Consider the following 27,123-nt stretch of genomic DNA (forward strand, 5'->3'; position numbering starts at 1 on the left):
TCAACTTAGCTCACAATGCTTTTGGGAAACGCTGGTTTGTTGGTCTTAGCTGCTTTAAGAAGGTCTCTGAGCATGGCCAAGCAGGTGTTCAAGAAGTGCTAATTGGGTTATTTGAGTTGCTGCCTATGGAGAGTGTTTCAAATTACTTACTTATGAGGTTCTGTTTCAGTTAGGATGCTGTCTTAGAAGGCAGCTCACTATGTAGGCAGTTCTCTAGGTTTCTGAACAGAGCTAATGTGCGTTTTGCATTTGTTTATATAAACTTTTTTCCCTCTTCAAATTCAAGAAATCTCACCAGATTGGTCAGTTGAGGCAGCTCGCCCTTGTGTGTTTCCCTCTTCTCGATGTGGTGTTCCTGTGTCCCGTCACGTAAAGGAGGCTGCTCGGTAGAAGACTGCTGGAGCTAAAGAGAGAGAGAGAAAAAGGGAACAGAACATTGAGTGGAAACTCGCCCCCCTTTTGGACATCGTGGACACTGACATCACGGTTCAGTCTGTACTGACGCCCTCTGACTCAACACGGACATTTAACCGTGAGCTCAACGGGAGGGACACATTGTGCAGGACACAAGGGGCATTTTGCAACAGCAGATGTCTGACTTTTACTCAACTTCTCCATTGTGTAGACTCATACACTCCTCAAAACCAAGAAAACACCCTAAACGGCATGACAAAACTGAACAAACAACCACTTCGGAGAGGAATTCTGCACAATCCCAGATGTAACAGCAGTTTTGTGTTACGAATCAGATGGAAGGGGTGTAGAAACTTATAACTTGTAGAAAATAGAAATATCCCCCACTTCTTGGGAAACATTCATTCAAATTGCTTGTTTTATAACGAGAGATCCCACATTTTTTCAGATCATTTGTATGCTCATGGAGAGGGAAATGCTGTTGAGTCTTTCATAAGAAGCTCTGATTAAGCTGATGGCTGTGTTTATATAGACAGCAGTGGGACGTGAAGCACGAAGGGAAGCAGATTGAGATGAGAGTATGGCAGGAGGATCAAAGGCTGGTTTAATGCCCTTGGGTGGGGCTGTTCGAGGGACAGGGTGGGCTCTAAGAAAGGACATATTAGGAAATATGGATGGATGGGTGGTGCGTTCATGTGTTTGGCATATGTATTAGAGACTGTATGGAATGTATTGGGTGTTACTGACAGCGGATGTCCCTTAAGTTTAAATTTGGCTTGTCATCAACAAGCTCTGTCCCCTTTAAGAGCTTCAAATGGATAGCTGTGAGTCTCCCGTCTAATATCTTTACAGCTTTATCCTCAATAATTCATATTTATAATTTGTTATAATTAATATTTTATATATATATATATATATATATATATATATATATATATATATATATATATATATATATATATATATATATATATATATATATATATATATATATATATACACACACAAATATAAATGTAATTCCTTCACTTTTTTTTGTCGTATTATAATAATGAGAATGACATTTGCATTGCATTGATGCCTTAAAATAAAATAAAATAAAATAAAATAAAATAAAATAATAAATAAAATTAAATAAAATAAAATTAAAACAAAAATAAAACAACAGTTAAATCTGTTATATTGACGGTCATTATTTTCATTTTTAGACTCTTAACGCATTTATTTTACTTTTTGCTTACACAAAATTATATGTAATTTAATACAATTATTTTATTTGTATTAAAATCATCAAGGCCAGCACAAAAATACTATCTATCTATCTATCTATCTATCTATCTATCTATCTATCTATCTATCTATCTATCTATCTATCTATCTATCTATCTATCTATCTATCTATCTATCTATCTATCTATCTATCTATCTATCTATCTATCTATCTATCATAGTAATATATATATATATATATATATATATATATATATTTATTTATATATTTATTTATTATATATATATTTTTTTCCCCTTTTTTTTTTTCTTCTTTTTTTTTCTCTCCATTTTGGTAGGTTTCATGAGATTCGCATGTAAACAGTGCTTTAAAAGAAAAGCCTGAAAGATCAAAGTCATGCACATAATGACAGAAAGCACCCCATTATTAATTACTCCATCAGGTGAACCCTGATAAAATCTCTGTCCTGCAGTTAACCCTGGGCGTCTTACCTTGAGGTTCAAGGTATTGACTATGTTGTGGGTGGTGCAGTTAACAGGGCCCTCCGTCATGACCTCCAGCGGGTAAATGAACTTGTTACTTTGAAGTTTCATGGGGCATTTGAGCTGCAGTAGAGTGTGACTGATGCGGCTCGGCCCGTTGTTCACCAACTGAGAAAGAGAAACGGGCAGAGAAAGAGAGAGATGAGACAAGTGTATGTTGTCATAATAAACCCTCCCAACCACACTGGTTTAACATCAAGGTTGCTGGTTTGTTATTTTCATGATTACATCGTTTGCCATCACAACCACAGGTTTAAGTCGTGCTGTTAAAGTAACTCCACAGGTGTTTCTGTGCTCTCAGGTCATCATTAAGGGATGACTTTATGCCTTGTGCTATTTCAGGATCTCTGTGTAACTGTTGGAGATTCTCCATGACAACTTCTCCATGTACAAGTGTTTGCATGACTCATCTGCAGAATCCTGGCAGAATGTATGTATAAAGAAACCATACTGCAAGCAGCAATTAGCAGCACTGACTGACAGGAAAAAAAGATATATATGAAATGGACTTTAAAATAAAATAATAAAATAAAATAAAAATGTTATATTGACCTTCATTAATTAAAATTTTTAGACTCTTAACACATCTATTTTTCTTTTTGCTTATAAAAAAAAATTAAAATATATATATATATTCAGTTCATGAAAAGAAGGTTTTACTAAAAATGTTTAAGTCTTCAGGCCAAAAAAAGTTGGTTGGGCTGACATTTTAAATACTGCAAATTTAACTGCTAGTTGCTAGGCAGCCATACATCCCAAAATGATACCATAGTGATTTATAGCTGTTACTCTGGACTCCTATCAATGACAGGCCTCTTTCAAGTCCAACTGAAGGACTCAGACAAGGTCTTTACCTCGTAAGTGTGCTGGACGGAGGGTCCGACATCCTGTTCAACCATTACATTCTTGGTCAACTTCCAGTTCAGAGGGGGAAAGAAGACCTTGTCTGGTCGGGAGACACTGTAAAATGAGAGATAAAGAGAAAATGAAAAAGTGAAGGAACATGGAGAGCTTCCTAGTGAGAGTTCCAGAAGAGCTGTGGTCTTGTGAAGCACTTATAAATGAGTTCTGCATGTGAACTCACCCCTGAAGAATAACATCAGACTGGACCACCACCTCCAACTTGTAGGGGACGACTTCACTCTGGGAGTTATTCTCATTCTTACTGCAGATGGAGAGATTGAGAGCTTAATAAAGAGCATATTTAAGGGCATGTGCAACTAACCTGACCATTTAATACAGATGCATATGCATGATATATCAGAGACCATAACAGTCCGACTTATTCCTATAAAATAAAATAAAATAAAATAAAATAAAATAAAATAAAATAAAATAAAATAAAATAAAATAAAATAAAATAAAATAAAATAAAATAAAATAAAATAAAATAAAATAAAATAAAATAAAATAAAATAAAATAAAATAAAATAAAATAAAAGAAAAGAAAAGAAAAATAATAAAACTTTTAACAGTCAAATCTGTTACATTGTCGGTCATTATTTTAATTTTTAGACTCTTAACGAATTTATTTTACTTTTTGCTTACAAATAAAATAAATGTATTAAATTAAACATAATTTTGTGTATTAAAATCATCAAGGCCAGCACAAAAAAAAAAATATATATATATATATATTCAAACAGAATAAGCTTTTACTAAAACTACTAAATGGTTATCCATGTTTGCTTGTTTTTATTTACTGTATAGTATAGTGTGAATGTTTATTTAAAAAAAAAAATATATATAAATAAGTTAAAATAAGCTGTGTTTATTTGTGTATATTCTCAAGTTTCTTACCTACGGATCTGTAGGTCAAACTGCACAAATCTGTGTGTGTCCTTGAGACGTGGTACTGTGAATCGCAGTCCAGCCCATAACTGCAGAAAATAAAAACAAAATGCATTTCTAATTCATATCCCATTTACTCTTTAGGTGATGTCAGGCTTATTCCTCCAAGTAGATTTCATTCATCAGAAAATTTGAGCTAAAACAACCCAAAAATGAGAGAAAACACTATCAATTTATCATAAAAGGAGGCAACAATATTTGCAATGTCACAATACTTAATTTCAGCTGTCCACAAATTACACCAGAGAATTCTCTACAGCACACAAAACATACCCACAATGCACTGCCATAGCAACAGAATGGATGTTGAGGTTGGTGGAATGTTTCTTTCCTGTATTCCATCCAAAAAACACAAGTGGAAACACTAAAATGTATCCTCTCTCATTCATCTTAGTGATGTCATGTTTAGCTGCACTGTCAAAAGCACTCCAGTTAGTTACAGCCCTCAGTCCTAAAGTGCTGAAGTCACCTACACAACCCCAGACTGCATGGGAGTTCCAGCCTCCCTTTTAAAATTGTGGTTTTATGCCTCCACCGCACGCACACAAACCCTGGCAACAAGACCCCGTACGAGCGGCTCTCGTTTTCCCTCAGCTCCATGCGTGAGAGTTTGCGTGTGGGTGTCCGTGGGGGTGGGTGTGATTTCTGAATTTCTCAGTGCAAAAGATACAATTACAGATACAGGCCAGTTGTTACGGAAAACCACTTTGGTGGTCCTGGAATCTAAAAATAATCACCTAAAATAACGTTAATAATAAAATTGCTTAATAAAACACCCAGATAACCTGCCCTGAACTAATGCGAACGCTGTTGCACTGACTGAAACAGTCTGGAAACACATATTGACATGGAGCATTTTGAACAGTCACCCAATTATACTCCATCTCTGCAGACACATTAAAAAGCCTCCACCTTCACACAGTGGCATTTTGCAAAGGGGAACTCCACTGCAAAATGATTGTCACTTCCTGCATCGCTGGTGGGAACTTCCTGCCTGTCCAAACATGATTCAACACAGCCCTTAACAAGCCCCCCAGACAGCACTACGAGCTGACTGACACAGGTTAGATTACTAATAAAGGTTACATGACAAACAGGACACACAGTTATGGCTGCTGGAAGTCTGGAGTTTATTTGGTAAAATACTAGTTGTGAGTAATCAGATTTGCCACTTTTCCAGTCGTTTGTGATTACTGGATAAGGATAACTGGATAATTATAAATTATTTTATAGAGATTACACACACAAAAAGCAATTTCTAGCCAAGGAAAAATTTAATAGTTGAGCATAACTATAAATATACAGAGATATATAGAGACAATAGATGTTGATAAATATATAGACGATAGACGTAGAGATGATAGGGGACAGATACAACAATAGACAGAACAATCGATAGAAAGAGCGAATGATAGAACGATAGAAAGAACAAATGTACGATAGAACGAACATATGATAGAACGAACGATAGATAGAATGATAGAACGTTAGACAGAACAATAGATAGAACGAACGACAGAACGAACGATAGAAAGATAGAAAAAACAAATGATAGAACGAAAGAAAGAACGAACGAATGATAGATAGAATGACAGAACGATAGAAAGGTGACAGATAGAACGATAGAACGTTAGATAGAATGTTACATAGAACAATAGATAGAACGACAGAACGATAGAAAGGTGACAGACAAATCGATAGACAGAACAATAGATAGAACGATAGAAAGAATTCAAGATAGAACAAACAATAGATAGACAGAATGTTATATAGAACAATAGAACGATAGAACGATAGAACGATAGAACGATAGATAGGTGACAGAGACAGATCGATAGACAGAACAATATATAGAACGAACGATAGAAAGAATGAACAATAGAATGATAGAAAGAATGAATGATAGAACGATAGATAGAACGATAGAACAAACGATAGAATATGAGATAGAATGTTACATAGAACGATAGATAGAACAATAGAAAGAATTCAAGATAGAACAAACAATAGATAGACAGAATGTTATATAGAACAATAGAACGATAGAACGATAGAACGATAGAACGATAGATAGGTGACAGAGACAGATCGATAGACAGAACAATATATAGAACGAACGATAGAAAGAATGAACAATAGAATGATAGAAAGAATGAATGATAGAACGATAGATAGAACGATAGAACAAACGATAGAATATGAGATAGAATGTTACATAGAACGATAGATAGAACAATAGATAGATTGAACGACAGAACAATAGAAAGGTGACAGAGACAGATCGATAGACAGAATAGATAGAACGAATGATAGAAAGAACGAACAATAGAATGATAGAAAGAACGAATGATAAAACAATAGATAGAACAATAGAAAGAATGAACGATAGAACAAACGATAGATAGAACGATAGAACATGAGATAGAATGTTACATAGAACGATAGATAGATAGAACGATAGATAGAACGATAGACAGACAATAGATAGAACAATAGAATGAACGATAGATAGACAGAATGAACAAGAGATAGAACGATCGATCGAACGAACCAACGAACCATAGATAGATCGATCGATAGATAGATATTCCTTATAGAAATCTACTAGAGTTGTCAAAAGTTCTGACTTCGGTACCAAGTCATTTTAAAAATGTGATGCTTTGAGCGCTGTTGAGTGGATTTGTACACACCTCTGATTGGCCACTGTGTTCACGTGCTCATCAGATATGTCTGTGATTGGCTACAATGATAAATGCACAGAAGTGTTTGAATTTGAGCGGGAGCGGGAACAGGAGCAGGAGCATTTGAAAGCAGGCGCCTATCAGCAAACTGGTCCGGGATAGACGCCTGCTTTCAAACGCTCTCGTGTGTATCTGTGTAAGCGCTCGGTGAAGAGCTTCATTGATGACTATTTACAGTGTTTTTGATCACTGAAGTCAATCACAGACATATTCAATGAGCACGTGAACACAATGGCCAATCAGAGGGGTTTACGAATCTGCTCAACAGCGCTCAAAGCGTCACATTTTTCAAATTTCAGTATCGACAACTCTACATTCTACACATTTTTATGAGTCAAATTAACAATTTTAAAAATTTTAAGACACTCTGGGAAATTGTTAAGATTCAAATACACGATAAAAAGTGCTTTTTAAATCTCAATGTGAAATCTTAAGTCACTCTACGGTGTAAACACACAAACAGAAAGAAGAGTGTAAGACTGCTTACGCTGGTGCCAGATTTCATGGGGTTCCCCAGGTCACAGCTGAGGTAACGGGTCTGATTTTCCGTCTCATAACTGCAGGTCAGTTGTGTTAGACTCTGTCCAGAGAAATCCAGAGAAATAGAGAAAAAGACCAGTAAATTTCGGGAAACACACACACACAGTGATAACTCATACCCCATGACTTATGTCTTGACCTGCTTAGACCAGTTCTGGTACTATTGCTGAATGCTACATTTTTGCTCTAAATTATCCATACATAGGTTTAGGGTTCAAAATATGTACAAGTATTTCATTAAAACTGGAGTTAGCCCTTTTTGATGCCCATGATCCTCTTGTGAGAGACACTCCTTCCTTAAATAAAGTCATCTATATGTATTCATGTATAAAGACCCATTTATGCAGTGTGAGAAAAAAAATAGTGTGTGATATTATAAAGACCAAATCAAATAATTGGTTTCTACACTGTCATTGCACTAAAGCAAAAATACTCAAATTGTTAAAATATTTTATTTGAATATTTGTATACATTTTATCATTCATCAGAATCAAAAAATAAAATCTTCATTATTTATAATAATATTTTCATTTAAAATTTCTCACAATTAAATAAAAGAGTCTTTTTCTTTCTCTTAAATGTCCCACGAACCCCCTAGCCACCAGTTTGTAAACCGCGGCATTAAAACACCGACCGCTGTCAAGTTTTGCCTCACTACAGGATTTCTCATCACGTGTCTCCATGAATAAAAAACACATCATCTCTTGAGTATCAAAGTAACAGAACAAAGGTCTTTCTCAGCTGAAATGCTGAACACATGTAGGAGTTAATGGACGGGATCTGGCACACGTCCGTGTAATCGGCAGCACCTGGAGGGAGGGTCCCCATATCTCACCTCGTTATTGCGGGCTATTCCGCTGTAGTCGGCCTCTGGTGGCAAGACCACATACAGCTCGGCTTCATAAGCTCCGCCTCCATCGTTCTTTGCGTTGAAAGTCAGGGTCAAAGAGTTGTCATCGCCCATGTACACTTCCTTCCTGTCCCTGCAGAACCAAAAAACATGAACAAAACATAAAACTCTTGCTTTGGTGGCTAATTTACCTCTATAGGATCTGGGTCTTCTATAGAGTTTATTAAGTGCAAATTTAGGTTTGTGGGAGGAGTTACAAGCCAATGTCTAATTCATGCAGGTAGACGTTTGTTTAAACCTCTAACCCTAAATATAAGCAAAAGCATTAGTGTGTTAACAAGCACCACTAATTAACCAATTAAGAAGTAAATAGATATACATCTACATTTTGAAATGTGCTGTAAAGTATAAACCATAGAGGACATTCTTATTATTATTATCATCAATGTTCAAAAAACAGTTGTGCGGCTTAAATATTTTGTAGAAACCATGATTATTTTTTCAGGATTCTTCAATGAATAGAAAGTAAAACCATTTATTTGAAATAGAAATCTTTTGTAACATTATAAATGTCTTCAGTTACTTTTGATCAATCCTTGCTGAAAATAAGAAAAAGTGTAATTCTGCTGATCTAGCGGTGAAATATCACCCAGATCTTTCCAACAGGAAGCCCTTCCTCCTGCATTATACACACATTTCCTAATAAAAACCCCTAATTTCCATTGTAGCTATAAAGTTCAACATGCAACGACAAAGACTGTGAAACATTCCACAAAGTTTCCTTTTTCTATTCCTACATGTTCCCTCCCCCCTTTCTTTTCTCTCTACATCTCAGACACAATGAGAAATTCCATGCGAGGGCCACACAGACGCTTCCAATTACCGCCTGGCCTCGTAAAGCCATGCTGGGGAAGCGGCACGTACTGAATTCAAACGCTGGCACTCGGCTGGTGGGGGACTCAAACCTACATGGAAGCCATCGCTTGTTGCACTTTCATAACAAACCCCTTCAGATGACACATATGAGGTTGGGGTCACGTCACAAGATTTGCATTCAGTTGCTAATCAAAATAAATATCATGATCCATACAACAAATTAACACCGGTGCGCTCTAATAATCACATGGAGGTGATTTAGTATACAAGTTATTTTGAGTGAAACAGAGAATTTGGCTGGGTTTCCTCAACCTGGACCTGGGAAGCAGATGCTGACAGTGGTGCTAAAGAATAGCCATGTTGTCTGAGGCATCTCTGGGAAGCTGTCTAGATGTATTTTCACATTTTCTCCTAAAGAATAACCCCCTCCAGTGAGTTTTTCAAGTTGTGCTATTCCCTCTGCTTGTTCAATGCCAAGATAATCACTCTGGAGAGAATGAATGGCCTACACAGTTTAATAAATATGTGACCTAAGACAAATGCAACAAATGTTTTTTGTAAGGCACATTTTTGTGGTTGAAGAATAACAACAAATGCAAACAAATCTGTGTATAAAAGTCAGAGAAAATACCCACAGATTTAACAAATCAACTGCAGAGAACTGACGTTGTTACTGCAGGGAAAAGGGGGCCACTGAGATTTCCAAGCCCCAAATTTTCCAAACTTATCCGTTACATGTATCCAGGTTTTGTTTTTTGTTTTTTTCCAAAAGCTAAGTCAGCCAATCCCAGCACCTGTTGCATATAGCCCTCCTTCCTGTTTTTTTTCCTGAAGTCAGTGTGCATCTGTGCACGTGTCGTTATTCTCACCTGGGAAAACTCCATTACTGAGACTTTATAAAAGCTGTGACTCATCACATATCTATCTAAATATCTAATCTAAACAGTAGCTGGAATAGCAATTACTCATTTCTAGTGCCTAAAATGGTTCTAATTTATATGTGTTACTGCAAACTTTGCAACAAGCAAACTAAGCTCCAGGCCTTTATTTCTTTTTTGCATTCCTTGCTAATCATCTTACCCGTGCACGGAGAGTTTCAGGTCAGGGACGCAGATGTTGTCCTCTCCGCAGTCCAATAAAATCTGGGCCTAGAGTAGAAGCCAGAAAAAAGTTAAGGTGAGTTACTGAGAGATTTTAGTCAGTGTCAATCTGCAACCCATTTTACTTTTGTAACCTGACTTATTTCTAAAATAATATATGAGAAAAAGGACATGAGTTTTTCTTCCAGGAATTGTTTGGGTGGTGAAAAGTGGGCATTACATACCAAAATGAAGACCAGGGTTTCCAGGTCTACGTAACAAAACTAGCTCAATGGCCCTACCCTAAATATCAAAGCTCAAAATATGCCACTCCCATACCTAAAATACATATTTTAGTCACTATATGCGTTATACACAATTCAACTTGAAAATCACTATATAGTAGTAATCATAAACACAGTATGTTTTAATAAAGAAGCTCCCTATCAGTGCATTTCCTCACAAAACTCATCATCTAGCACAGCTGTTTCATTGTTAGAATGTAAAATGGATAAAAGTATCTCAATACAAGCATTTCAGTCAAATAAATCTAACCCACAAAAAAATAAAAAATAAATAAAAAATCAGCCCGCAGCAGTTTAAAAGTAGCCCAGTTCTGCAGGAAAACCACTGACTTGGCAACCCTGTCTGGCAGATCTATTGTCATATGCAAATACAGACCACATAAGCTTTCATTTTAGTTTCTTATTAATTATTATTCATTTCTGTTTATTTTAAATTTTTTTGTTTATTATTGTAATTATAAATCTATTCCAAAATCCATTAAAAATGCAATTCATGACAGTTTTTTTTTAAATATCTAAATTAAAATTGATATTTTCGATCATTTGTGGGGGGTGGGTGTAAATTCTTGAAAAACCTTATCAGTTTGGCATAATCCTTATTATTATTTTTTTAAAAATACAAAAATAATCAGTAAATAGGGTCCATTTCGATTTCATGTGATATTAAATGTAAAAGTAGAAACTTAGCCATTCATTTATGAAGAAAAAAATGTTATTCCTCATCGGACACAGAATACCACTTTGCAATCCAATGTCATTCAGGCAGGAATATATTATACAATTCCTATAACCGATAAGGCAATTAAACATCTCTGGGTGTTTAATCCAATAAACCTTTATGTATAATTTCCTATAAAACAACTGCAGCTTTTTTCAAAAAAATGCAAGCAAAGCACTCATAGGATATTTGTAAACAACAGCCCGCAGCAGCCTGCTTCATTATAAACAGTCTGTTCAATTGGGTCAAGTATTAATGCACAACCATGTAATCCTCAGAGGATAGTGTCACCTAGTACACATGATAAAGTATGACTGTATACATTACCGTTTGCATTGGTAAACATCACAAGTCGCATTGGTGAACAAGTTTTAGAATAGTAAACAATGCTGAATGAATTCTGGGCTGAAGAGCAGATGTGTATGGGCTTGAAAAATGTATAGAGCTCATAGAGCTATGGCTGCACCCATAAGGCTGTTCAATCTGCCACCAACATCCACATCAGAGGCTGCCGCCCCTGAACCGCATGCTAGCTGCACGCGACACCACCCAACTCTCACCACACACACAAAAAAAAAAATATATAAATATATATGCACATGCACATTAATGAGAGAGAATCCATATACAATTTATGAATGAATAAAAAAGGGGGAAAGTCGTGCCACGGCTAATTGCTACCACCCGATGCTGTATTTCCAACATGTGCGAGGATGACGCAACATGACGATGAGGATAAAAAAATAGAATAGGGAGATTAGAAAGGGCTAAGTGGCTTCCCTGTAATCAGCAGTTGCTGAGCTCTAATTACAACCGATGAGGGCGGCCACCCCTTTCCACAGCTCTGTATCGGGCCGCTCCGAACCTCCTGGAGAGAGTTGTTTGGGTTCACTGCAGCAACCAAACAATTAGAAGCCCAAGCGGAGGTACAAGAGGGGGTCACATGTGCATATGTCCAAGCTGACCCTCAGCCAAAACAACCATCAAATGTTTACGGAAGTGTCAAGGTCTGCAAACAGCATGATTGGGTCAGCAAACTGGAGGGCGCCAGGCAGGATCACTCACAACATTTATCGAAGGAGGTCCAAAACATCTCGATCTATAGGCAAGACGATTATATGAATCCTCACATCTATAGTCCTATGCAAATCAAGACCACATATAAGCTTTTTGTGTAGATCAATTAATTTATTGCATTGATACTTGAAAAGTAAATACTTAGAAGTTTGCCGTTATCAATTATTTTTATTAGGAAAATAAATAATATTTTATAAATGCAATTATTCAATTACATAAAAATCTGCAATATTTTAGAGTAAGTTATTTATTTACTTATCTACTTATTTATATTCATACATAAATATATAAATAAATATTTATGTTTTATATATATATATATATATATATATATATATATATATATATATATATATTATAAATGATATAATAATACTGTAATATTTTAAACAAACAAAATTTTTTCCTTTTCATTATCATGGATAGATACGCTCATTTATAATGAATGAAAGAGCTTCCACTTGGCCTGAAAAAGCCAAAGTTTTAGAAGATCGCTCCATCTGCAACGTTTCCAAGACCTCTGATTAGAATGTTTCTGCATATGGTCAGCGCGGCCCATGTGTTCGGCACAGTCTCAATAACTACCGAGAGAAAACTGCCACCCAAAACATTAAACCTAAACAGACAGCATATGGCCTACGAGGGCCCACCCGGAAAAAAACTGAAATCGATTAACCCTTTATACCCACAAACACCTCTACAGTGGAGTTTCCACAATGCCCAGAGAGCTTCTCCAGGTGGAACAGTGAAAAGTTCTCTGCTGTACACACTACACATTTCCTCCAGCTCTCAAACGGTTTTCCAGAGCATTTGGAGAACATCCCAGATGTATGTTTTGATAATCTCTTCATGAAGGGGGAGACGAACACACACACCATGCAATATCTCAGTTTATTCATGCAAAGCATTGTGGGATATCTGCAGCAAGCAAATATACGTACTTTCTGTTCGATGAGCTCCGCCGTCTGGTAGTTGAGGATGGGCTGCAGGCCGTGTCTGTCTGCCGCGGCTTGAGGGTTCAGGCTGAAGTTGAGCGCAATGAAGATGGGTGACAACTTATCCCTGAAGTCCTTCTCATCCTACACTCCGAGGAAAACAGAGCGGGAGTTTGTGAGAAAGGTCAGAAAGCAGGACGAAATGACACTCTTAATCCCTGGTTGCATTTTTGGCGCGTGTTGCCGCACTTATCTTCACTTTTAACACTTATCTTGTACTAAGAAACAGAAAACTTGCTTAAACGGTGCATTCCACAGCAAATTTCCATTGGTCAACCCCGCCTACTCTTATTTCTCATTGCCTAATAATCCCCTTGCTTATAAAACATATATTAAACAATACATTTCTTCTGAATGCCACATTAGGACATGATTACATGCTTAAATCTAATAGATTAGCAATAGTAATACCTAGGGGTGTCACAATACACAGCAATACAAAAATGCAACAATATATATCATGGATAGCAACAGTATGCATTATGTATAGATCACCCAAAATGTCGTTCCAAAAATATCTTAATTTGTGTTCTGAAGATGACAGAGGTCTTACAGGTGTGGAACGACATGAGGGTGTGTAATTAATGACATAATTTTCATTTTTGGGTGAACTAACCCTTTAACTACTAAAACTCACCCGTAAGAAGATCTTAGTGTCTCTGCACCATTTGCCTCCATTTGGCACTTTCATTGTCCAATGCAGACCTGGAAGCTGGGTGTCGAAAAACAGAGCTCTCCGTATGGCCCCCTTCTGCTGCTGCTTCAGACGGTCCAGCTGAACTTCAATGTTAAACTCTAGAATACAGACCCATTAACAGATATATTTAGAAATCTTTTGCCTTCGCGTTGGCTCCGCACACAGGTGCAGGCTGGCGCCATGCTGACACAGCACTAAATCTCAAAGCCTATTGGTTAGATCAGACCGTTTTGCTTTGGCAAGAGTGGAAACTTCTCCCAAATATTTAGGTTTTATCATCATCCAAAACCTGAAGAGAATGACTATAAGAAAAGCCATAATGCTTTTGATCGACAGGCATGAGGGCATGAAGGAATTTGCATGCCATTCAGATGTTATGGCACCTGTGCTCAGTTATCTGAGCGTGTGTAGTAGGCGTTATTCTTCGCACATAGTCTAGGCCTCTAATGGCAGGGCATATGGTGGTATCATTAGCCCGGGGGGAATAGAGGGAAGCAATTACTGAATAAATACATTGTGTGTGGACAAAGAAAGGCTTATGGATGGGATGGGAAATAGAAATGGCAAGGAAAGCTCTGTTAGGTGCAAAAAGTTGTCAGGAAATTAAGCAAAAATTAGACCTAGAATAACTGTGCACCAAAATGCTTGGGTGTTGTGGGTGGTTTCTTATCTAAAAAGGAATGATAATTCAGATAACTTCACAAAGGGGATCCTATAGGTGGGTAAACGTGAACAGATGTGGCTTACCGAGATGATCTGGTAGGTGCTTCCCATTGGCTGAGAGGCAAAAGCTCAGGTTGACACTGTAAGAAACACAGCAGACAAATGATGAGAGATGAAGTGGATTTATTACAATGAGGTATTAGAAACACATTGGATCTCTTTGGCTATGAAATATTTGCTATTATTGTTTCCTAAGGTTTTATGGCTTGACAGCTTGAAGGAAGGAAGGAAACTGATATAATGTACAATACCGTTCAAAAGTTTGGGGTCAGTACGAATGTGTCATGTTTTTGGAAAAAAAAAGAAGGAAAAAAAAGTCACTTATGCTCAATAAGTTTGCATTTTATTGATCAAAAATACAATAAAATTGTAATATTGTGAAATATTATTAAAATTTAAATATTAAAATAACTTTTCTATTTTAATTTGTGATGGCAAAGCTGAATTTTCAGCATCATTACTCCATCCTTCAGAGTCACATGATCCTTCAGAAATCATTCTAATAGAAATACTTCTTATTATCAGATGAAAACTATTTTTGTGGAAACCGTGATACATTTTTGTCAGGATTCTTTGATGGATAAAAGTATTTGAAATAAAAAACTTTTGTAACACTATAAATCTCTTTAGTTTTATTATTGATTAATTTAATGCATCCTTGATAAATAAAAGTATTAATTAAAAAAAAACTCACCCCAAATTTTTAAACAATATATGACCGTCTAATTAAGTTATTAGAAATTTAGTTATCTATCTATTTAAGAGTAATAAATGAGGGTCCAACCAAAATCAAGAAAGAAAAATGATTTTTGAAAAAAAGTTTGAATGAAATAATTAAAACATTTTAGAAAAGGATTGAAAAAGTTTCTACGTTTCTACGTTTAAAAAAGGTCTGAAAAAGTTCAAAAGACAAGTAAAAAAAAAGTAAAAGAAAAGGACGAAAAAAGATACACAAAACAGAGAACACAAAAGAAAGAAGATACAGAAGGGTAAGAGTGAAAGAGTGAAGAAAAAAAATGAAAAATCACAATCCAGGCTACTTCTGACCTGTGCAATAAACGTACTCTGTTCCCATCTGTGTTTCTAAGCCTCAGCATACATCTGTGTATGTGTGTGTGTGTGTGTGTGTAGCTCAGTGCGTCCTGATGTTTCCCAGCTGTGTTCCACCACTAAACAATATCTCATTCAAAGCCACTGCTCTCGCTCTCTAAATTCTCCCAAAAGCCTGTGTGTCTAGGCAACGACTTGTAATCAAGACATACGTATACAAACTTTCCCTGTATAAAACAGAACAGGCGGAGACACAGATGTTTCACGTCAGATGGAGACCAGCCCCGTGGAGTTTCCTTTCCCTCCACAGATAGGATGCATATTTCAAAAACGCACGTCATGGAGGAGGGAAAGGGCCATTTCATGCTTTTCGCCACCTTCCTGGCATGTTCTCAACCAGCACAGCGTGTCCAAACCATTTGGAAAAGCATCTGCTGACAGCATAACTACACCTTTCCATATGCGCGGCCTGATACACAAAGCCTTACTGTGGATATAATTAAGTAACCTTAATTTACTAAATTAGATTTTTAAAATTCCTACATAAGTGAACTTCAATGCCGCTTAAATGATGTTAAATGTGAAATATCATGATCTTGTCCCATATTATTGCTTGTTGAATGCTCAGGATTTGGATAAACTTCAAATTGTCAGGCCTAATAAAGTCTATTTACTGCATTGAACCATGAATGCAACAAGTTCTGGCTAAAACAAGATGGCAGACATACCAGGACACATGCTGGGTCTCGTTCCCACGGCTTATGGAGCAGACTTTCTCCTCAGGATTAATCATAGTTGGAGAGACAGTTAAGGTGGCACTGGTGTTCACAATGGGACGAGACCTGGAAATGACATAACATCAGTATTTAGCATTTTAAACAGTTTTATGATTCAAATTTAAATAGCTTTGCATAGCTACACTACCCTTCAAAAGTTCAGGGTCAGTAACATTTTTTAATTTTTTTTTTTTTTAAATAAGTCTCTTATGCTCACCAAGGTAGCATTTATTTGATCAAAAATACATTAAAAACTGTAATATTGTGAAATAATATTAGAATTTAAAATAACTGATTTTTTTTTTCTGTGATGGCAAAGCTGAATTTTCAGCATCATTCAGTGTCACATGATCCTTCAGAAATCATTCTAATATGCTGATTTGGTGCTCAAGAAACATTTCTCACCATTATCAATGTTGACACAGTTGCTACTTAATTTTGTGGAAACTGTCATAGATTTTAGATGCATAAAATGTCTTTGACTGACCGGTAAAGAACGGCTGTGTCCGCACCAAATGCACCAACAATGAGATCTGCAACAACAAAAAAAGTATGGTCTTAAACTAGAATTCAGCAGTAAAGGTGGGGGTTTATGGTAGATCAACAGACTAAGTTTTCTCACCTGGGTAGCCATTGTTATCCAAGTCTTTGCCTCCACGAAGGGCGTAACCAAAACTGGCAGGTAGTGATGACGGTAAAGCAGAAGCCCATTGGCCAACGATCACCTGAGAAGGCTTTTCCCTGAGTCCTCCAGCATGTCCGTTATAGATGAGAACCAATCCTTGTTTGTTTTCCCCACCAAACGGACAGCTGATGGCCACATCTGTTGAGAGGAGATTGAAGAATTAGGAGTGCACTGACATTACAATTCTGGCCAATACCAAAAATGTGAAAATTACTTTCATGTTATGGGTGATAAAACGATAAATTACATATTAAAATTCTATATAATGTTTTCTTAATTAATTAAAAATAAAACAAAAAATAATCATTTTAAATGAACTGATAAATGACATTAAAATTCCAATTTATTTTCCCTAAATAAATAATAAATAAAACACTAAAAACTAAAAGTAATCATTTTAAATTAACAGATAAATTACAGATTAAAATTCTATATAATTTTGTCTAAATAAATTAAAAATAAAACACACAAATTAATAATTGTAAATTAATTTATAAATGACAGGTATTAAAATTCCATATTTTCCCTAAATAAAATAAAAATAAAACACAAATTAATAATTGTAAATTATCTTATAAATGACAGATATTAAAATTACATATTTTCCCTAAATAAATTTAAAAAAATAAAACACTAAAAACTAAAAGTAATCATTTTAAAATAACTGATAAATGACATATATTAAAATTACATATTTTCCCTAAATAAATTTAAAAAAATAAAAACAGTAAAAACTAAAAGTAATAATTTTAAATTTACCGATAAATTACAGATATTAAAATTCTATATAATTTTGTCTAAATAAATTAAAAATAAAACACAAATTAATAACTTTAAATTAACAGATAAATGACAGATATTAAAATTCTATCAAATTGTCTAAAAAAGTAAAAAACAAAATATTTTAAATGAACCAATATCTGACAAATATTACAATTTTAAACGCTTAAATTCAAATAAATAATTTAAATAAATATTTTTTTTATTAAATAAATTACATTTAAAAAATTCACTTTAAGTGAGTGTTAGATGACTACAAAAGTAATTTTAATGTAAACATTAAGGAAATGAGCATGCACAATTAAATATTGTCCGATATAGATCTAATAACAACCAAAACCGCATAAGAAACTCCAATATCGGCCGATAACCGATAAAGTTATTTGAAGACAGACAGATAAACGTATGCAAAAATCTATACAAATCTCTCACCATTGTAACCATCTTGGTTGAGGTCTCCGAGAGGGGTAATGGAGCTGCCAAACCGGCCGAAAGTGTGTGTGCCGGTGAGGTGAGGTAGCTGAGGTGTGAGATCCAGAGGTCCATTCTGCAAGTATACGTAGACCCGCCCCAACTCTTCTAACCTCCCATCAGAATCACGAACCATGAACATGGGAGCACCGACTAGCAGGTCTGTCATTCTGAAGGTGAAACGAATCACAAACTTAAACACTGAAAACATTCTCGTGGCACATTCTTGTCTAAAGCTGGTTATGGTTACCTACCCATCATTGTTTATGTCAGTAACAGCCACTGCGTAGCCATAGTAGGAACCCATCTGAAACATTTGGGAACATCTGGTGAATTAATATCTAAAAACTTTCATTTGAATTTTTTACACTGTACATGCAAACAACATGCAGGATCTTATGAATGTCACATGAACACGCCTAAAAGGCATACATTGACATTTACTCCAGTTTGTTATGGTGTGAGTACAAGAAAAAAGCTCTTTGATGATTCAGATGTGGCTCTTTTCTCTAGCCCCCCCGAGGTGGGCACACACAAATGCTTTTTGATTGTATTTACTCAGCTGAGGCAATCAGAGCAGTTAAAGGCCTCCAACAATTTCCATTTGCAAAACTGTGGCGCTAGTTTAGGAAAATTGCCCGTAAGCTCTCGCCTCACATAATCCGTTCTTTACTGCTTACCACAGAGCACTCCAGCTCAGTTTAAAGAGACTTGTAAAGGAAATTATTTTTGCTTATATCATCAGTGTGCAACAGTTTGAAGAATATCATGGTTGGATGAAGCTTTGCAAAGCAGTAATAATGACATAACTCTGTTTAAATGTCACGTCCTAAAATAGCTGCTGTCTTAGCAAAATTATTACACCACAAAAGCCAATAGAACGAATTAGAAACTAGATTTGAAAATATGAGTGGTGAACGCCCATACAAAACTTGTTGATCTGATGCTAAAAGATGCTCTGTGTTGTTACTATGCATCCCTATGCAGTTGCTAGGTGGTTTCTTACTGGCCACAAGAATCCACAACCAAATCTGCGATATTCTCTCTGATCATTTTGTTTGTTTAATCATCAACAAGGTGAAAACCAATGCACATTTCACCTCAGACAGTGTGGAACATGGTATGTACCAAAAGTTGAATACTATAATCTGAATGTTGCAGTTGTTTTAATGTTATACTGGCATTAAAATAAATGTCATTAAACTTACCTGCTCACCAGTGAAGGTCTTCAGCGTGTCCAGAGTGCCATTGAGAATGGAAACCTGATTAAAAAAAAGGCAACACACTTTAATTTTTGTTCCATTAAAGGGTTAGTTCACCCAAAAATGGAAATTCTGTCATCATTTACTCACCCTCATGTCGTTCCAAAGCCATAAGACACAAATTAAGATCTTTTTGATGAAATCCAAGTGATTTTTTTGCTACGCAAAAAGTTCATGAAGAGATCGTAAAACTAATTCATAATCCAAATTTTCTTGACTCGATCGCTTTATATGAACAGATTGAATTTAGGCTTTTATTCACATATAAACATTGATCAGCGAACATAAATAAAAGCTAAACCGAACCTTTCTGACATGCAAGAACAAACCTCAAGCGGAAGTTACTGCGTAACATGAGAATGAACCTTATTGGCTGTCGTGCGTCAAGCAAACATGCTTGAGCTTCAGTTTACCACAACTGATGTGTGAGTTGATGAATGTTTATATGTGAATAAAATAAATAAATTCAATCTGTTCATCATATAAAGCGATCAAGTCTCTTCAGAAAAGTTTGACTAAACTGCTCAATTCACATGGATTAGTTTTACGATCTCTTTATGAACTTTTTAATGCGTCAAAGTGGTAGTTGCATAGTTGTCAAACTAAGTCAAACTTTAGGGGATGTGTAATGGATTTTGTCACATGTATCACACTGAAAAGCTGCTGTAACCCACAATTTGAGTGAAAAGTTCTGTGGCTAAATGTCACAGTTGATCGTGTGACTGCTTCCTCTCACCTGTCCATGCAGTCTGACTCCCCTGGGAACTCCAGTCACAAAGTCTGAGAGCAGGCAAGCCAAAAAAGAGAGGAAAAAGAGAAAGATTTAGTAGTGGAAACATGGAAATGTGTTGGTTCCTCAGGAACTCTGGTGATCAGAGCCACTCCGAGGCACTCCAAGAGCTCTGTTTTAAAGTTTGTTTAAGTGAAATGGATTCATAAAGAAGGTATAATCATAACACTTCCTTTGAAAGGTTCTACAAACAGTGCTCCGATTTAATGCTTCTGTATGTAGTTATTCAAACAGCAGATGATGATATTAAATCATTATCTGTGGTAAAACACTGTCACCGTCATTCTATTTCCATTTTAATGAGTAAATTAAAATAATGTAGTGAAACTGTAACCTAAATGAGAAACAACACTCACCTTCATCATCATCACCACTGAACTCACCCACAGCCACTGAGTAACCTGTTAAATAAATGAAAAATATGGGTGGTGAGGAACAGAAAACATGCTGTGACATGCTCGACAGCTAATAAGAGGGGAATGGAAAGACGTACCCATGTAATTGTCATCAAATGTGATCTCTTTAATTTGTTTGGTCTGAATCTGGCCATACACTGATGTCAAGAAGTATCCCGGGTAATAGGCCTTGACGATTTCTTCTTTAACCGCAGTGATCAATTGGCCTGAAGATGGTAAGGAGAAATTGATCTTTTAATTGCATTTGCATTGAGCTAAAAGGTCACAGTCAATGCAAATAATAAATGTAAATATCCACATTTTGAGGACAGAAAATGAGATTTTCTTCTAAAACTGATGGAAATCTAGTCAAATTATGAAACATCCATGTTTATGAAAGGTACATGCACTACCCTTCAAAAGTTTGGGGTAGGTAAGATTGTTTTGAAAGAAGTCTCTTATGCTCACCAAGGCTGCATTTATTTGATCAAAAAAAATATTATTACAATTTAAAAGAACTGTTTTTAATATATTTTAAAATGCAATTTATTCCTGTGATGCAAAGCTGAATTTTCCAGCATCATTACTCCAGTCTTCAGTGTCACATGATCCTTCAGAAATCATTATAATATGCTGATTTGCTGCTCAAGAAACATTGCTTATTATGATCAGTGTTGAAAACAGTTGTGCTGCTTAATGTTTTTGTAGAAATTGGTATACATTTTTGATAGAATGTTTAAAAAAAAAAAACATTTATTTGAAATATAATTTTTTTTTACATATTAATTTATCTTAAAAAAAAAAAAAAACTGACTGACTGAACTCAAACTTTTCAATTGAAGTTTACATACCATACTTAATATAAATGCCACATACTGATGAGCTTTTAAAAGACACTATTCTCAAACTAGTTTATATTTTGAAAGCCAAACCTTGCCAGAAGTAACTCCCAGGTCCTCCAAGCACCAACTTTCCTTCCTGTAACATAACAACAGTATCTAGGTGAGACCAGAAGAAGAAAGCAGTAAATATGCATTACACGTTCTATTCAGTTCTACCAATTTCTCACCTGAGTAAAATCAGCACTGAATCCACCTTGACAGTAGCCTTGTCCTTTTCCTCCATGGAATTCTGCAAGGGACAGCATGTTATGTTACTATCACTATAAAACAACTTATATTGGGACAGTGCCATAACAAACGATCACTGACTGCAAGCCCACCTGTGCGACATGGAGCGTATTCCACAAACTTAGTGAAGTTTTTGACGGACAGAAAACATGAGCCAGTAGTTTCAGCATTATATTCAGCATGAGCATGAACATGAGCAGGAGGATTAGGCTCTTCCACGGTTCTCCATGAGTAGAGGGGGGCACAAGCCTATGGAATGGATAATGCCGGAAGTTAAAAGGTCAACTCTATCGACAGAAAACCCACAATGCATGTCAACAGTAGAAGCAACCATGACCATGAATCCAGGTCACAGTTTGATAATCCATGAAGAACAGCACCTGGGCTTTTGATGTTACAGACAGAAATCCAACATTATATCCACAAGCCAAAGAGTCAGAAAGTTTGAATTCAGAAGGAAAACAAAAGGAATTATAAGGAATGAATAGAGCTGGAACTGATCTGTTTATAATTTGAAACTTACACAGACAATTTAAGAACATTTTTAGAGTCACCAACTGTTATTTCCTCTAGAACACTGGTTCCCAAACTTTTTAGAGTGGCGTACCTCCTGCAGCATTTAACATCCTTCTGCATACCCCTCTCTTCCACTTAGACTTCAGTCACACCTTTTCCATTAAGGAACAATATTTGCCCCCTTAAATTGATTTTGCATTTTTCCCTTTTTAAAAAGGCGAAGTTTTTCTAACCCTATTAAAAGGCTAGTTCACCCAAAATTGACATTTCTGTCATTAATTACTCAGCCTCATGTCGTTCCACACCTTCGTTCATCTTCAGAACACAAATTAAGATGACAAATTAAGATATTTTTGATGAAATCTGAGAGGGTTTTTTTATCCCCCATAGAAAACAAAATAATTACCGCATTTAAGGTCTAGAAAGGTAGTGAAGACATCATTAAAATAGTCAACAAGACCACAGTGGTTCAACCTTAATGTTATGTAGCGCTGAGAATACTTTTTGTGTGCAAAAACAAAACAAAAATAATGAATTTATTCAACAATTTCTGTCATTATCCTACACTCAATACACTGAAGACACATTGCAGAACTTCCGGGTTCTACGTCAGAATGACTCATTATTGGCCGACTCCTGCATGAACATCATAGTGCTCATGTGAACAGGCATCGGCCGATACTGAGCCGGCGTTCGGACGCAAGCACGGAAGCGCTGCACTGTGTCAACTGCATAGGAGACTCACAAGGTAGAGAAGAAATTGTTGTAGTCACATTGACTATTTTAACTATGTCTTTGCTACCTTTCTGGACCTTGAAAGTGGTAATTACATTGCTTTCTATGAAAATTCTTCAAAACTTAATTTCATCAAAAATATCTTAATTTGTGTTCTGAAGATGAATGAGGGTCTGGCGAGTTTGGAACGACATGAGGGTGAGTAATTAATGACAGTAATTTCATTTTTGGGTGAACTAACCCTTTAAGGTGGGGTAGAATTAAATGAATGGCAAAACTCACCACTATGTTCCCATACCCACACTGTCACCTCACGTACCCCAGTTTGGGAACCACTGCTTTAGAACTTTTGCGAATGAAGGCAAAGTATGTTCGTTCAATAATATGTTCTAGAAGAAATAACTGTTTATTTTTACTGACTATTTTCCCACATAGACAAAAATATGAGTAAGATCTTACCAGTACACTATCTTTATGCACTCGTACTGTTGCTCCAAACCACTGATGGGATTTAAACTCTCCTTGATGCACCGTTTCATTTACGGTCACGTTTAGATCTCCTACAGCCAGAAAAAAATAAAATAAAAACATACATAAATAAAAATTAACATGATGATGATAATACCACTTATGAACACCAGAATGATAGGCTAAATAATTAAACAAATGTTAAGGGAAAAAAAAAACCTATAAATATCAAACGCGTTTCACAAGAGAATCGCATCCCAGTGGATAAAATCAACTCCTGCCCAACATTATTTCCCACAGGATATCACATTACTTAAGTAAAATGTGTTGTGAATGCAGTTCCATGTTGATTTTAAGCACATTAAGATTCCTAATAAAAAGAAAAGTCCAAGGTGAAAAAAAGAACAGACTGCACAACACAGGCTCAGGTATCCACTGAGGTTAAAGGTCATATCATGAAGTGCTGGCACAAGAAGGGGAAAGACAGATGGTCACATATGGGCTGAAATCAAAACAAAGGTGACATGTCCTGACCAATGAGAGGGGTGGGGATTCGACAATAAGACCACTAGACCGAGACCATCAGAGCTCAGGTTCAACTGCCAGAGTCACTAGGCCAGAACATTCAAACTGAGTCTACCAAAAGCCTTCAAAACACTCCATTCCATCCCTGACTGCCAAACTGAACTTTGCCACAGACATTTCTCCAGTTGCACCATAATTACAAGCATGATGCAACAGGGTTATGTGGTGTGATGGAGGGGAAGGGGGAACGAGAGATTGAGGAAGAGGAGAAATGAGTGAAAGGTACAACTGGCGGTAACACAATTCTCAGCTGGCTCTGAAGAGGGCCTGGTCTCATTCGGAGGGAAGAAACTGTGCCAGGAACCTTCATCCAAACAAAACAGGAGCTCAAGTTATGTGGGTTAATATTACGAAAACTGTCAAGAAATGTCTGGATCATAATGCAGCCCCAAATCAAAAGAAGAATAGGAAATTACATTTTGCATAAAGAAAACCAAATCTATAATTATATTTGCCAAAATATTATTTTCATTATTAGGCATCATTAATCAACCCACAGCCAAGCTGTCAGTAATGCAAAAGCAAATCAATTAAATTGTAAATTATTTAAAATTACCAAATTTTAAATACAACTATTTAAATCTATTTTTAAATACAACACCTGTGGTAGTATTCAGAAACAAAAAAGAAAGAAAAAAAGAAAAAGACACAGACACACACACATTTAAATAAATGATTATATAAATATACGTATATATATATATATATTATATATATATATATATATATATATATATATATATATATATATATATATATATATATATATATATATATATATATATATATATATATATATATATATATATATATATATATATATATATATATATATATATATATATATATATATATATCTCACAGTAATGAAAATGGTCTATAATTGACAATTTGTCATTAAAAAATATCACAATATAAAAATAAAACAATTAATAGTCCTACAATAGGCCTAATACAATCTTTATGCAAAACATAATTTTCAATTCCAGGGTGAAATATAACCCAAACATTACTTTGTGTGATTCATCCAATTGGTAAGACCCTATTTTACTGTCTAAAAAGACTTTGTCTCATTTTTAATGGGAAAACGGTGCCAGGAATCCCCATCCAAGCAAAACAGGAGCTCAAGCTATCTGTCAGATACACTCCTACAGATACACACACACTCACTTTCTCCGTCTTTCAGTTCACAGCACCCCTCACCTTCCTCTTCCTTTTCTCAAAGTCGGTCATCCCTTTCTAAGAATTCCACTTCATTATTTGCTCTGTTTAAGTCACAATCTCCCACTCATTCTTTTACTATCTTGTATGGTTTCTTTATCTCCCTCGACTTGTCATCTCTGTAGACTTTCCTTTCCAAACCACCCCTTAACCCAGAAACACACACACACACCTCCTTTTCCCCAGACGTCTTTTGTTTCCTTCTCTCAAGGATGTTTGGTACCCCAGTAGGAAAGCAGTGGGGATTAGAGCCCTCTAATAACATTAGAGGATATATGCCTTATGGTCACCTCCAGGGTGATGGTTTTCTCTTTCTTTTCCTCCCTGTCTTTCCCTTTCTCACTGCCAAAGTAAAGAGGCCTAAAGAATCACGCAGGAAAACCAGGAGCCCTGCCCCTGTGAGATTCCTTACAACTGAAAGCTCAAGTGTGTGTACTGAGCTCCAAGACACGGTATATGGAAGACGCCGGTTAATGTAAAACTGGTGCAGAGTTGGGGAGGACAGTTTGTGGGACAAGAATCAGTCAACGTCGATGGAGGTGGAACGTTAAAACTAACAATTATCTCACTTTCCACATCATGGGTGAGGTGTACAAAACTGGATGAGATTTCTCTTTTGATTATTTAAGACTCTGATGCAAGATACCGTTGAGTTACAGCAATTGGAGATTGAATCTGTGCATTGAAATCGTGATTCATCAGACCAGGCCACCAATTTCAATCGCTCTGTGGTCCAGTTCTGATGCTCACACGCTCACTGTTGCCACTTTCAGTGGTAGACAGGGGTCAGCATGGGCACCCTGACTGGTCTGCGGCTATGCAGTCCCATACGCAACAAACTGTGATGCACTGTGTATTCTGACACCTTTCTATCAGAACCAGCATTAACTTCTTGAGCAATATGAGCTACAGTAGCTCGTCTGTTGGATCAGACCACACGGACCAGCCTTCGCTCCCCACGTGCATCAATGAGTCTTGGCCGCCCATGACACTGTCGTCGGTTCACCACTGTTCCTTCCTTGGACCACTTTTGATAGATACTGACCACTGCAGACGGGGAACACCCTACAAGAGCTGCAATTCTGGAGATGCTCTGACCCAGTCGTCTAGCCATCACAATTTGGTCCTTGTCAAACTCCCTCAAATCCTTACACTTAGAAGTTTTTCAAGCTTCTAACACATCAACTTTGAGGACAAAATGTTCACTTGCTGCCTAATATATCCCACCCACTAAAAAGACCAAACTAAAACCAACTAACAATTGGCTAAAGAAAACTAAAATTAAGTTCCCAGGCAACAATGAGCACTTCTGTGAAAGAATTAGTAATTGGATTTGGTTCATGAATCACTGAAGTGGATCTTTGACAGATATTCAAGCATTTTGTTTGCTGTCAATTGGAAATTAAACCAGACATTGTTTTGCTCAAGGTTAAACCCAATTTCATCTTAAATGTCACATAAAAAGTGAAACTACTTTACATGTCTAAGTGTGTGGTTCTTAGCTAGAATAATCTGCAATGTAGACCCGACATCAGTCTGGTAACCTGAGACTAATGCTGATGTAACCTACAGGATTTAAGAGGAAGTATTCCAACAATTAAGGCACCTTAAGAGACACCT

At 36.2% G+C, this 27,123-nt stretch overlaps 1 protein-coding gene across 1 annotated transcript in view; it reads right to left on the minus strand.

Moving 5' to 3' along the window:
* Positions 1-27,123, minus strand: part of itga5 (integrin, alpha 5 (fibronectin receptor, alpha polypeptide)) — a 58,029-nt gene that overhangs the window by 9,452 nt on the left and 21,454 nt on the right. The window contains exons 3-26 of the mRNA XM_067371187.1: positions 23,689-23,789; positions 22,071-22,227; positions 21,918-21,979; positions 21,781-21,826; positions 20,947-21,075; positions 20,810-20,854; positions 20,400-20,443; positions 19,610-19,663; positions 18,656-18,708; positions 18,363-18,571; positions 17,088-17,288; positions 16,953-16,998; positions 16,418-16,531; positions 14,664-14,719; positions 13,857-14,014; positions 13,166-13,303; positions 10,126-10,193; positions 8,155-8,302; positions 7,267-7,359; positions 3,988-4,067; positions 3,272-3,352; positions 3,042-3,147; positions 2,137-2,295; positions 296-403 (exon numbers count right to left, since the gene is read on the minus strand). Of these exons, the coding sequence (XP_067227288.1) occupies positions 296-403; positions 2,137-2,295; positions 3,042-3,147; positions 3,272-3,352; positions 3,988-4,067; positions 7,267-7,359; positions 8,155-8,302; positions 10,126-10,193; positions 13,166-13,303; positions 13,857-14,014; positions 14,664-14,719; positions 16,418-16,531; positions 16,953-16,998; positions 17,088-17,288; positions 18,363-18,571; positions 18,656-18,708; positions 19,610-19,663; positions 20,400-20,443; positions 20,810-20,854; positions 20,947-21,075; positions 21,781-21,826; positions 21,918-21,979; positions 22,071-22,227; positions 23,689-23,789 (2,456 nt within the window). The remainder of the gene's footprint in view (positions 1-295; positions 404-2,136; positions 2,296-3,041; positions 3,148-3,271; positions 3,353-3,987; positions 4,068-7,266; positions 7,360-8,154; positions 8,303-10,125; positions 10,194-13,165; positions 13,304-13,856; positions 14,015-14,663; positions 14,720-16,417; positions 16,532-16,952; positions 16,999-17,087; positions 17,289-18,362; positions 18,572-18,655; positions 18,709-19,609; positions 19,664-20,399; positions 20,444-20,809; positions 20,855-20,946; positions 21,076-21,780; positions 21,827-21,917; positions 21,980-22,070; positions 22,228-23,688; positions 23,790-27,123) is intronic.

The sequence above is a fragment of the Chanodichthys erythropterus genome, chromosome 20 (assembly GCF_024489055.1).
Source record: "Chanodichthys erythropterus isolate Z2021 chromosome 20, ASM2448905v1, whole genome shotgun sequence".
Classification (NCBI taxonomy): Eukaryota; Metazoa; Chordata; class Actinopteri; order Cypriniformes; family Xenocyprididae; genus Chanodichthys; species Chanodichthys erythropterus.